The sequence below is a fragment of the Podarcis pityusensis genome (assembly GCF_964106645.2).
Source record: "Podarcis pityusensis genome assembly, chromosome: 17".
Taxonomy (NCBI): domain Eukaryota; kingdom Metazoa; phylum Chordata; class Lepidosauria; order Squamata; family Lacertidae; genus Podarcis; species Podarcis pityusensis.
The window spans coordinates 20,242,898-20,256,325 of NC_138042.1; the positions used below are offsets into that span (position 1 = coordinate 20,242,898).

At 44.3% G+C, this 13,428-nt stretch overlaps 1 protein-coding gene across 3 annotated transcripts in view; it reads right to left on the reverse strand.

Moving 5' to 3' along the window:
* Positions 1 to 417: 417 nt before the first annotated feature.
* ERMP1 (endoplasmic reticulum metallopeptidase 1) overlaps positions 418 to 13,428 on the reverse strand; it is a 45,511-nt gene continuing 32,500 nt past the window's right edge. Inside the window, exons 13-16 of one of the 3 annotated variants that reach the window (XM_080987777.1) lie at positions 9,029 to 9,144; positions 7,028 to 7,194; positions 4,084 to 4,266; positions 418 to 917 (exon numbers count right to left, since the gene is read on the reverse strand). In XM_080987777.1, coding sequence (XP_080843903.1) covers positions 4,102 to 4,266; positions 7,028 to 7,194; positions 9,029 to 9,144 — 448 coding nt within the window. In that variant the 3' untranslated portion in view covers positions 418 to 917; positions 4,084 to 4,101. Of the gene's footprint in view, positions 4,267 to 7,027; positions 7,195 to 9,028; positions 9,145 to 13,428 lie in introns of all 3 variants that reach the window. The other 2 variants (XM_080987778.1, XM_080987776.1) reach the window with 2 other exon arrangements.

The following is a 13,428-nucleotide window of genomic DNA, read 5'->3' on the forward strand; positions in this document are numbered from 1 at the left end:
GTGTAACATTAAGGGAATAAGCATCGGCTTTTATTTTTTCCAGGTAGAAATATTTAATCTGTTTTTAATATGTAATGTCCACTCACTAAAGCCTCTCTTGCATTAAGAGGCATGCTGATGAGTACTGTGCCAACCCATCCCCTCCAGGGTTTTACCTTTAATTTTGCTCAATGCTTCGCCCAGGTTTCTGTTTGCTCCCTGCTGCTTATACCACTGACCTCAAGACTAGCCTGTCTTAGCAAGGTCATGCTACTAGAAGCCTGTGCAATGATTTATGCTAACACAAGGCGTCTTTTCCCTTCTCCTTCCATGGCCCCTGAAACTGGGAAGAAAACCTAAGAACGAATCTACTGGCTATACCCATCCTTGACTCTAGCTACAGAAGCACCTAAACAGATTAGACCAGAAAACAAAACCTTTTCATAAAATCAATTTATTTAGCATTGGTTATCTTTTACATGTTTCTTCCAACATCTGTAACCAGAGCCTGGTTCTCAAACAGAAGACAAAGGCAAGCAAATATGTACCGCTTTGGGCAGGAGGTGAGGGGCTCATAGATAGATTGCTTCCTTTAAAGAAAAGAAAGGATTCTTGTGTGGAAGATTAGCACAGCTGGAAAAAGGCAAAGCTAGGACCAATCTCCCTGGCAGGCACCCTCTCCAAAGGGGTGTTTCTGGGGTGGTAGAATACAACAGTCCTATGAGCTCCGTAAATGCAGTCTGAAGTGGTACACCCAAGCACACATTTAACAACTCATCAGCTATATTGTAACGTATATGACAAAAACCAGGCCTATAGTTAGGCTAGCTAGACAAAGCAAGGAGCAATAACTGCACGATTTTTGTTCCACACACACTCAATTTATCCTTGAGAACTTTTAAGCTGAAGAATGCCATACTGGGGATTTCAGTGCAATGCTAGAACAAGGGAAGACAAGATAGAATGATCAACAAGAAAATTCATGTGCTGAACAGTTAAGTACTTTTTTAAAAAGGCAGGAGTTCACAAAAAAGGCATCCCACTATTTCATTCTGCTACTTAATAAAATATACAACCTGAGTTAGGCAAAGTTTTTCTTTCAAGGAACAAAATGGTTATTACTTGCCCTGATGTTCCTAAGCATGCTCTGAGACATGTAGGTATTTTTCATTACTCCATATTTACATCATGCAGAGTCATTTTCAAACCATTATGTAAGTTTTGAGGCACAATGTAAATCAGTTGGGGGGGAAGGCTTGGTGAGTTGTGAATTTCTCCAATCTCAGTTTATTGGAGAACACACACTATGTGCAAAAGGTGCACTGAGATTTTAAACGCATGTTGCAAAAGCAGTACATTAAGATGCAGTACATTAAAGATCCGCAAGAGATTTAGGATAGATAAACACTATACTTTCGCGAGTAATTTTTTTTTTTTATGAATGGAAAATACTACATGCAAAACCAGTTGTTTTTAGTGCAAAGAGTTTGTGCACTTTTTAATATAACATATTAATGCAGGTCTGTAGCTACAACAATTAAGACAGTAATAATATAGGCAATTTGTTGGACTTTGCTTGAAATATTTGAGTTCTAAGTACAAAGCAGTGCTGTTACTTAGGACCAGCTGATGCATTTCACTAAACATTTCTCACAATAGAGCAGCCAAATATTTAGGTTCCCCACCCCTCTGTAACGGGGAGTATAACACGCCTTGTGTTCTGATATCACGGGATTCTCAATTTCCTTCCAATCACCATTCAGTGACTTAGAATGGAGAGAGGAAAATGCAGCCCACAATGTCATGACACAAGTTATACAAGAGGCTACAGAGAGCAAAGGAGAAGCTAAATGCACAGCTGTTAGTTTCAGGGCACACAGGCATCTAGGCTGGCGTTGACCTTAACGTTCAAATTATAATTATGCAACATTTTCCAAGACGTTAATAAGGTAATATTAACGCAATGCAGGATTACTGGCATTAAAAAAAAATGAGGCAAATGGAAATGTTGAGAAGTCATCTGAATGGAAAAAAACAAAAAATATTTGGACGGTAAAGCTGAAGAACCAGGGATTTCAAATAGCATCCTGATCTAATTATTTTTACTGGGAGGTAACTCCCTTAAACGGAACTTACTTCATGGTAGAATTGCAGTAAGCTAATTCTCATCTTGGCCTTTGCATATGGTTTTGTTCCTACCCCACCTGTGTGATTTGGCATCTTTGCAGCAGCACCACAAACCTGAGTCTTGAGGAGCTCAAAGAGGCAACATAGCCTTACAGCTTCCTACTATAGCTTAACTGGGAAATGGAAGTTTTCTGCCCACAACACTGATTTTCTTCCCATACTGTCAAGAGCAGGCATCCCATACCTCCAGATGTTTTGGGACTACAACTCCCATGATCCCTAGCTAGCAGGAGCTGTGGTCAGGGATGATGGGGATTCTAGTCCTAAAACATCTGGAGGGCCAAGTTTGGGGACACCTGCTCTAGAGAATAAGAATAGTATTTTATACAATTAAGTTCTCTGAACATTCTCGCATATGCCACTTTTACATGTCCTCCAGCAGAGAGACTGTCCAGCCTATGTTTTGCTGAAAATGTCATTTTTCCCCCTTCCTTCGCTATGCAAATGAAGCAGAAGAGGTAGGAAGGGGAAAGGGTTCTATATTGGTTGCCACTGGAAGTGCTTTCTATGATCTGACTAAAAACCTGCCCCCAAAAAACTGTTTGATGGGACCTGAACCTGCTGTCCGAAGTTATTACCGTGTGGATCCGAAAGAAATAATTTTCTTTTTTATATCACTTCATGTTTTGCTTATTTCACCTGCAAATGGCTTCTAATTTATGGCGGGCTGCTTTCAGCCTCCTCCTAGGCAAATTCTTCCCAACATGTTTCCTTTTGGAACACATTTCCTTCCCCCCGATGCACTAAAATATTTGGGCTTTGGAAGCTGAAGTAATTAATAGCAAAATCCCAAACATGAATAGCATTAATACTACACGTACCTATTCAAAAGCAAGTCCCATTGAGTTCAATAGAAACAGGGTAGAGCAATGTAATCTTAAGTGGAAGGAATTACAGATGAGCATACTGTGTTCAAAATCTCTCTGAACAAGAGTTTCCTCATTCCAACATATTTTAAAGGAGCACATTTTAAGCATGTGCAACTTGATTTCCTGCAAGCTTCTAATAACACAGTGGAAATGTGTAGTTTTTACTAACTTGCAAGGAAGCAACTAAAGAATAGGAACTGACCATTGACAATTTTAGCAACTGCTGAATAGTTGGTATTGCCAAGAATGAAAACCCAACATACAGATAAGACACCTGCATACAAAAGGCGAAAGTGGCTAGCTCAGTGCTTAGAAGTCCAAAGAGACAATAGCACTGTGCGCTTGCATCCGATACAGCCTGGCCTTCGTTCCACTTGATCCCCATAGAAAAGTGAGTGCATTTTGGGGTTGGTCCAACTTCTACTCAGAGACACTGCAGTCGAGCATCAGTACAATGCCCCAAAAGGGACATACAGAAGTTTTTAGAAAGAAAAACCGTAAAATCAGAGCAGGCAAGAATTAGCAATAGCCAAGGTCTCTGCGGTTAAGAATTTAAAGAGCTTTGATTATAGATGGTGTTCTAAATGGGCATCAATACTTTGGAATTGTAACGATCACTGGCGCTTCTTTTATCGTCCATGATGTACAGTCTTAAAAGTCTCCAACCCAAAGCCTTACTTTAGCCGATTAAGAACACAACGAATCAAAATGTTACTGGAAGGCAGAACTCGGGTTGTTTAAAGCCTGCGGAGGGTTTTACATTGTGCTTGGAATGCCTGCGCAAAGCCCCTTTTATTGCAAGATGCCCAGGATGGCAACTCTAAAACCACTTCCTAAAAGGCAGCTTTCAAGTAGGTGATATTTTGCATAAAAACCACAAAGGTTTCCTTCTCTCTCCCCATGCCCCCACCCCCTTTTACGTATTCAAGCTGCCATAGAAATACCTTTGTGGCTGAAGTATTTTACACAGTATTTTTTGTCAACAATACTCATTCTTCCCAACTCCTTATGAGCGAAAGCTGCATCCAATGTATGGGAAACAATTTACCTTTGTGTTATCTCTGGGTTAAAAGATAAATTGATCATAGGTGGAGACCCAGCCTGAGGTAAAAGTCCAGTTGGGAAATCTTTCAGCTAAGGCCTGCAACTGAGGAGAGTTGTGATCATCTTCAAATAAATACTGCGAAACCACAGAAAGGGTGACCATTCCTTTAGTGGGCTCTTCAGAAGCCTGAAAAAACAGCCAAGGCAAAGCCAGATTAAGCAAAGATTTGATCACTGTCATGCTAAATATGATTTCTAGAAACTTCTAAGTCCCCTATTATCATTGCACAATTACTGTATCTTTCACTCTATAAGACGCACCGGACCATAAGACGCACCTAGTTTTAGAGGAGAACAAGGAAAAAAATTCTCTCCCTCTCTGCGCAGCGCCTCTCTCCAGCAAAGCGGGGGGAGAAATGGAAGGGGCTCTGTTTCTCCTCCCGCTTTGCTGAAGGGGCGCTGCGCAGAGAGGGAAAGCTGAGAAGCACCTCTCCAGCCGAAGTCAGAACAGCAAGAGGGATCACTGCACAGCGAAAGCAGCGATCCCTCTTGCTGTTCTGGCTTCTGGGATAGCCGTGCCAAGCCATTTCAGGGCAGGGGGAACGTTCCTCCCGTTGCCCTGAAGAGGCTTCGCGTGGCTATCCCAGAAGCCAGAACAGCAAGAGGGATCTGTGCGCACCGATCCCTCTTCCTCTTCTGGCTTCAGCGATAGCTACGCAGCCTGCATTCGCTCCATAAGATGCACACACATTTCCCCTTACTTTTTAGGAGGGGAAAAGTGCATCTTATAGAGCAAAAAATACGGTATAGGTGGCGAAGGGTGTCAGATCCAGAAGACTCGGGGCCTGCAAACAGGACAGAAGCTTGCGTGCTCTTCACAGAGACTACAAAGAAGGGAAAATGATATTTAGCAGGCTGAAAGCTCACAAATGATACTGAAACCAATTTGACAACTAAGACACACGTTACGAGGAAGCATACTGAAATGGGAGCTAAGCAGCATATCCAACAAACAAATTATATGGAGGTGGAGCAATCTGTGCTCATTTTTGAAAAAGGCTCACAAAAAGCAAAAGTAGAAATGTTGGTTCATAGGAAAATTGTGGGTTTGACCTTTTAATACAATTAGAAACACTAGGCTTGTAATCACATGCACATTCTAGGATGGGCTGAAGTTTCCAAAGGCACCCTCTGATATACAGCAGATGTTTTTGCTGCTTGCTGCTGGCTAAAAAGGGAATCCAGTATGAAGAAACAGCCTATACAGAAGCCATTCTATGTCATGCAGGGATACAGAGGGAATTTTCTCCCTATTAAATATCAGACTAGGTAGAAAATTAAAAGTAAAACACACACACACAAAAAAACAGGTTAATAAATGAGGGACAAAACAGCTATGACTACACAGATTGTGCTAGAGGTATGAAAAGCACAAGTATGGGAATTATAAAGATAGAACTACCTAAATTATATAGAAATTTATTTATGTATACGACTACAACAGCAAGAACGCTACTTGCCCAAAAATGGAAAGAAAAAGAAGCCCCATCAAAGGGAGAATGGATACGAAAAGTTACGGAATATGCAGAAATGGCGAAACTTACTGGAAGAATAAGAAATCCAGATCACAAACTTTTTATAAAAGAATGGAAATGGTTTATTGAATATTTACGGATAAATTGTAAACAGATAAAAACACTGGCAGGGTTATTGTAATAACCTGTAGCTATATACGGGTATAAAAAATATATAAAGAAGATAAATAAATGAGCAAGTTAAGTTAATTTGGATATGCAGAAGATAGTAAAAATAAATTTAAGGAACCGCAGAAAGGGGGAAGTAAGTCAAGTTTTAAAATGTCAAAATGAATGTAAAATCAGTTATACAGTGGTACCCTGGTTCTGAAACGCCTTGGTACTCAAACAACTTGGAACCCAAACACTGCAAACCTGGAAGTAAGTGTTCCGGTTTGCGAACTTCTTTCCGAAGCCGAACATGCTCCATTTTGAGTGTTACACTTCCAATTTGAGTGCCACACTTCCATTCTTAGTGTTATGCTGAGGTCTATCTTTGCTATTTATTTTGCGGTTTTTGTTTTTGCAGCATTTTTTGTTTTATTTTTTGTGACTGTGTGGAACCCATTTCAGCTACTGATGGATTGACTGTGTGACTGCAGTACCTTGTTTATCGCTTTCATTTTATGGATCAATGGTCTCGTCAGTTAGTGAAATCCATGTTAAATTGCTGTTTTAGGGGTTGTTTCTAAAAGTCTGGAACAGATTAATCCGTTTTGCATTACTTTCTATGGGAAAGCGCGCCTTGGTTTTGGAACACTTTGGTTTTGGAATGGACTTCCGGAACGGGTTAAGTTTGAGCACCAAGGTACCACTGTATTTGAAAAGTATAAATAAAATTTAAAAGAAAGAAAAAGAAAGAAAAGCATCTCTACTTGTTACAAGAAATAGAAGAGCCATAATTTGGGATTTTACCATCAGGCCCAGTGTACAGATAATATCGGCTCTCTTCGCTATGGTCAGGAGATCAAACTGGGGGGCAAGGGCTCCCCTCTTCAAGCTGGCATCCTTGTGGGCAGGTGTGGGCGAGTGGGTGTTAATGATGATTTTAGAGGGGTTTGGGGAAGGCCATAAAAAAGCTCTACAGGTGACCCATGGGTGAGCCATCCCTGAAATAGATGGTCTGTCTATGAAGCACATTTGGAAGCAAACCTTTTAGGATGTGTGCAAAGGAGAAGAGTAGACTTACAAGCCAAGGGGCAGGAGGGAACTGAGTTCAAAAATGTACAGCATAAAAAGCCTGCATTTTCTTTACAAACACACACACACACACACACACACAGAGATGAACCATTGGTAACCGTGTTCCAAAAAAGCAAATCATTTTAACAGAGTTCTAAGAAGTACGATTGTATGTTTTTGATATAGCCTCACCTTCATTTCTATCCAGAAGCGCCATGGCGAGGCCTGGAGTCCATGTGTATAATATATAAAATAATCTCTGCCTACATTATTAGCAAGAGGAGTTCCATCTCCCAGAGACCACCTGGACAGTGTTGAACCTTCATGTGGCCGAAGAAACACTGACATGTGACTTGGACCTAAAGTAGACGGCAGACAGAGATTTCTACATGAGCACAGAATGAAGAACATAGGAACTTTTTCAGGTGTACCCAGAACTATCGTGAATTTCTTTTTTCTCCTGAATTTCTTTATGTCCCTTACTGCTTGCTTTAAGGCAAAAAAACGAAGCTGGATCAGCTAAAAAAGTCAGTCCAGTCCAGCATTCAATTTCCACAATGACCTGCCACATGCTTTGAGAAGTCCCCAAATAAGACTTGAACTCAATAGCTGCTCATGGTTCCTCAGCAGGAACCCATTCACCATGAAACTTAGCGTATGACTATACAACAAACTGTAAGGGACGGGTGGCGCTGTGGGTTAAACCACAGAGCCTAAGACTTGCTGATCAGAAGGTTGGCGGTTCGAATCCCCGCAACGGACGGGGTGAGCTCCCGTTGCTCGGTCCCTGCTCCTGCCAACCTAGCAGTTCGAAAGAACGTCAAAGTGCAAGTAGAAAAATAGGTACCGCTCCAGCGGGAAGGTAAACGGCATTTCCGTGCACTGCTCTGGTTCGCCAGAAGCAGCTTAGTCATGCTGGCCACATGACCCGGAAGCTGTACGCCGGCTCCCTCGGCCAATAAAGCGAGATGAGCGCCGCAACCCCAGAGTCGGCCACGACTGGACCTAATGGTCAGGGGTACCTTTACCTTTCCTTATACAACAAACTGGTTCGTTCAGCCAAAGGACAACTAGAAAGGTTGGTTGTATGAGTCTAGGATTCACACATCCAACTCTCTCCAAAGGTGCTCCAGTGCTAATCAGTAGCATATGTGGGGCCTGTGTTTTATTCAGGAAGTTGTGCATTCAAAGATGTTATGACCCATTATTGCCAGCGATGGAAGAGCGGCTGTTAAAACTAACAGACTTAGCTGAGAGGGCGAAGTCGACATGTTTAATCAGAGAAAAGTCATTGTAAACGTTTACTAAAGGTGGGAAATCTCTCACAGACTTTTTGCATGAAAAAGAAGAAGAAATAATGATGTTTGGATTTGAGGATTGAAGATAATGATTTATAGAAAGTGGCTTTATTAGGTGTTATACTTCAGCTATATAGTAAACAGACAAGGAATCAGAAGTCCTTTAGCTTCTTAACTTTTCTCTCTCTCTTTTCAATCTTTTTCTATTCCTTTTTCTCTATCTCTTCCCCTTCCTTCCTCTTCTTCTCTTTCTCTTTTTTGCCTTTAATGTTTTGGTTTTGGACAAAAATATATATCTGACAACAATCTTTGTATTCTTCTTTATAAACCCTAATATATTTATATAGAAAGCTGTGCACTGAGCTTCTGTTTGTACCTGTCTCATTCTTATCGCTTATTTGCCTTTAGTCTGCAAGCTGCTTTGAAGGCCTAAAAAGCAGCATATAAATTTAAACAAATCGCCAGAAGGTAGCGCTTTAGTTTCTTGCTGCAGAGATGACAAAGTCTTGTGGCACTGTAAGGACCACCTAATTTTCATATACTTTCAATAACTTTTCATATACAAGAGCCTATTACAGGCAGAAGCTCTCTCATGCATACTGCAACTGTGGCATGCAAAATTTCCTATATCTGGGAAACTGGACTGTTAGGGTCATAGATCATCTAGTCCTAACTTCCTGCAATGCAGGAATATGCAGCTGTCCATATGGGAACCAAACCTGCAACCTCTGTGTTATCAGCACCATGCTGACCTATCCAGGCTGCCAGTGACAGGGAATTGTTTGTCAGCAGCCTTCCTCTCAGTATTTTAGGACTAGCATTGCCACCTGCAGAAACCAGAACATCTCCCCAACGGTAAATAGCAAATAAAAATACAATAGCACACACAACTCACCAGTTATTTCAAAGGTGAACTTTGTAGAATCTGACGGCGTTCGCTCTTTGGAGAGAAGCTGAAAGTGAGCTGGTTTCTTGGGAGTGATGGCTGGAGCAGGAAGATACCAATTTTTCCTGCAAGAAGAGGTTGCGTTTAAGATTAATGTGACCCTCCAAAACGGCACTTCTAAAGTACTTTAAATTACTGCTCGGTATTGAATCTGTCCAACTTAAAGACTCTGCACAACACAACTGGTCATATCACAGCGTCAAACACGGATAGGTTTGAAAACTAAAGTTATGGCCTTACAGCCAGCCGCAAACACATAAAGTAAATCCAAATGACTATCTTTGTCATATAAAAAAACAAAAACAAACTTATAAAACCAAACGTGTTGGAATAAATCAACGTTTTGGTTGGCAGATGCCCAAAAGAAAAAAGAATTCTACTTTAAAAAATCCAAAGTTTTCCTAAAAGCTTATGGATTAATCCGTTTTGCATTACTTCCTATGGGAAAGCACGCCTTGGTTTTGGAACGCTTTTGTGATGGGACGATGAGCTGCTTGTGTGTAAAATCCTAGTCCCTCAGAGTTTGGTCAAGTTTGCAAACCTCTGTCTGTAACGGAGCCCCTTAAACATGGCTCCGTCAGTCGCTGGCAGATTCCGACAGTGGTTGCTTTCGGAATCGCTTCCAACATAAAAGCTCCTTAACGGAAACACGTCTTCTGGACTCTCTGCGTGACAGTTTCCGGCGAGGAGTGGGTGTCCCTACAGGAGGTCCTGAAACCTCCCCACTGTTTTCGCTGGAAGTGTCTCTGAGCCATCCCTCCAGCTCCCTTTCCCTCAGCTCAGCTCCTCTCCCCCTACTGGTTCCCTCTTCAGCTGCTGAGTCTCTCCCAACCTGTGTGAGCCCTTTCACTTCCCTTCCTTCCGATGGCAGTTCCCTGACATCCACCTCCCCTCCAGGGCCCCCTTCATCCCCTCTCGCCCCCTCCTCTACGGGCGGTGAGGAGGCAAAACCCCGGAATGAACTTCCTTCATCTTCCGATGTCCCGAACACTTCTCTCCACCTGTTGCGGTTCCTGGTCTCGAAGTACTCCTCCTCCTCAGAGTCCATCTCCCCTTCCCCTTCCGATTCCGAGAATCCTTCCAACTCCTCCTCCTCATCGGTGGTCCCAAAGTATTCCCTCCGGAACCTCTCCACAGGCTGAGGTTTCCTTGGGAACCTTTGATGGAACGTTTCTATCAATACCTCGTCATTGATATCTTCTGCCATTACCCAAGTGTTTTCTGACTCCGGTTCTCCTTCCCACGCTACCAAATACTCCACCTGATCCCCCTTCCACCTGGCGTCGAGGATTTTTGCCACATGGCTGCTGCATTCCCTTTCTTCTATGACCGGTCCCCGAGTGGCCATCCCTTCTCGTCCCCCCTCATACGGTGACAGTAACGACCTGTGAAATACTGGGTGCAGTTTCATGTGGTTGGGTAACCGGAGCCTGAAAGCCACTGGGTTGACCTGTTGAATGACCTCAAAGGGACCCAATCTCCTGGGTCTTAATTTCTTACAACCTCCTTTGAACGGCAACCCTTGGGTTGACAGCCACACCCTATCTCCCACCCTTATGGTTTCACCTTCCCTTCGGTTCTTGTCTGCCTGCCTCTTGTATTCTTCCTTCGCCCTTTCTAAGTTGAGTTGGAGCTGACGATGGATTGCTTCCATTTCTTCTACAAAATGCTCGGCTGCCGGGACACCCCATCTCTCCCCTTCTCCCCCTGGGAAAGCCCTGGGATGACACCCATAATTAGCCAAGAAGGGGCTCATCCCTGTGGACACATTCTCGGCATTGTTGTAGGCAAATTCCGCCAGCGCCAACTTTTCTACCCAGTCATTCTCTCTGTCATTGACATAACACCTCAGGTATTGCTGGAGGACCCCGTTTGCTCTTTCCGCCTGCCCGTTGGTTTCAGGGTGCCGGGCAGTCGAAAAGTTGACCTCCACCTGCAGTAAGCTCATGAGCTTCCTCCAGAACCTGGAAGTAAATTGTTTTCCTCGGTCTGAGACCACCCTCAATGGCACCCCGTGCAACCTAAAAATGTGTTCTACAAATAACTTCGCTGTCTCTTCCGCCGTGACTGCATGCGAGCAGGCTACAAAGTGGCACATCTTTGTTAGTAGGTCTACCACCACCATGATGGCTGTTTTCCCCTTGGACTTCGGCAGATCAGTCATAAAATCTATCGACACTGCCTCCCAAGGTCTTTCTGGGGTTGGTAAGGGTTCTAATAGCCCCGCCGGTGCCCGCCTCTCCCCTTTGGCTCGCTGGCATTGCTCACACCCTCTTACATACTCCCGTACATCTTCCCTCACCTTAGGCCACCAAAATTCCCTGGTGACCAACCACATGGTTTTGTGTTGTCCAAAATGCCCCGCCGTGGGGCTGTCGTGCAACTGCTTGAGTACCCTCCCCCTTAAGTCTCCTTCAGGGATATACAGTGCCCCTTTGTAATACAAAGCTCCATTTCTTTCCTCGAAACCCCCTGGTTCCTCTCCCTCACCCCTAAGACCTCTGAGCTTATTCTGGGCGTATTCATCATTCTCTGTTTCCTCTACCAGTTCTCTTTGTCCCACCAATGCCGCCCCACACACCCAGCGGTCCTCTGGAATGACATGTCTCTCTTCGGGTGCTCCCTCCCCCTCCAAATATTCAGGTTTGCGTGAGAGAGCGTCCGCCCTAATGTTCTCTGGGCCTGGCACGTAACAAATCTCAAAGTTAAATTTGGAGAACTCCTGGGCCCATCTCACTTGCCGTTGGTTGAGCACTCGTGCCGTCCTCCAATACTCTAGGTTCTTGTGGTCAGTGCACACTTGCACCTTATGTTGTGCGCCAATTAGCAGGTGCCTCCATCTCCGGAACGCCTCATGAATGGCTAGTAGTTCTCGGTCATACACCGTGTAGTTCCTCTCGGATTTGTTCAGCTTTCGCGAAAAAACGGCACACGGTCTCCACTCTGACTCCTCCTTCCCTGGCTGCAGAAGCACCGCCCCAATAGCTCTGTCTGATGCGTCAGTTTCCACTCTCATCGGTTTTTGTAAATCCACATGCAGGAGTTGTTGTTCCGAGGCGAAGGCCCTTTTTAGTTCCTCAAATGCTCGCTCCGCCTCCTCAGTCCAAACGAACTTCTTCTTACTGCTGAGACAGTCCGTAATGGGCGCCGTCAGGTGGGCAAAGTTTCGGATGAACTTACGATAGAAGTTCCCAAATCCTAGGAACCTCTGCACATCCTTCCTTGTTTTGGGTGTTTTCCATTCCAGCACCGCCTGGACCTTGCCGGGATCCATGGCCAATCCCTTGTCTGACAGGCGATACCCCAGGAATTCCACCTCCTTGGTATGAAACTGACACTTCTCCAGTTTCACCCACAGCTGGTTGGCTTGCAGCCTGCTCAACACTTCTCTGACGTCTCTCACATGCTGCTCCTCATTCTCAGAATACACCAACACGTCGTCTAAGAAGGCCACACAATTCTTGTAAAGCAAAGGCCCCAGGACGTGGTTCATAAACGATTGAAAGCACGCGGAGCCTCCTTGTAGGCCGAAGGGCATAACTAAATATTCAAATGCCCCCAAAGGGGTGAACATGGTGGTTTTCCATTCATCCCCCTTCCTTATTCGTATCAGGTTGTACGCCCCCCTTAGGTCCAGTTTAGTAAAAATCTTTCCCTTCCTGACCCTTGTCAAAATGTCGTCAATCCTGGGCATAGGGAAAGCCACTGGTTCTGACACTGCATTTAAGGCCCTGAAGTCACACACAAGCCTCGGCTTGTTCGTGTTTTTTTTATCCACAAAAAACACTGGGCTGCCCCCCACCGCCCTGGACTCTCTGATGAACCCTCTCTTCAGGTTCTTGTCAATGAACTCTCTTAGCTCCTGCATCTCTCTGTCTGACATGGCGTACAGCTTGCCTACAGGGAGCTGTGCCCCAGGGAGTAAATTGATTTGACAGTCAAAGGGTCTATGCGGGGGTAGTTGGTCAGCTTCCCTTTCGCTGAAGACGTCGCGGAGATCTGCGTATTGTCGTGGTACCTTCACGTTCTCCGTTACTTCAGTCCCTGCTAGGGTGGCTTGGGCCCCTGCCAAACCCTTTCCCTCTTTGCAGTGTTCTAAGCAATGTGCTGAACCAAAAGAAACCACTCTCTGATGCCAGCCCACCAGCGGATCATGTAACGCTAGCCAGCTCATCCCCAATATAATGGGAGCTCCTCCCAAGGTGGCCACATTAAACGCTATCAGTTCGGTGTGCCTTGCCACCTTCATTATCATTGGGACGGTCTGCAAGCTGACTTCTCCTCCCAACAGCTCCCTGCCATCGATCGTGGTCACCTGCAGGGGGTTGCTTAAAGGGATCGTCTGTATC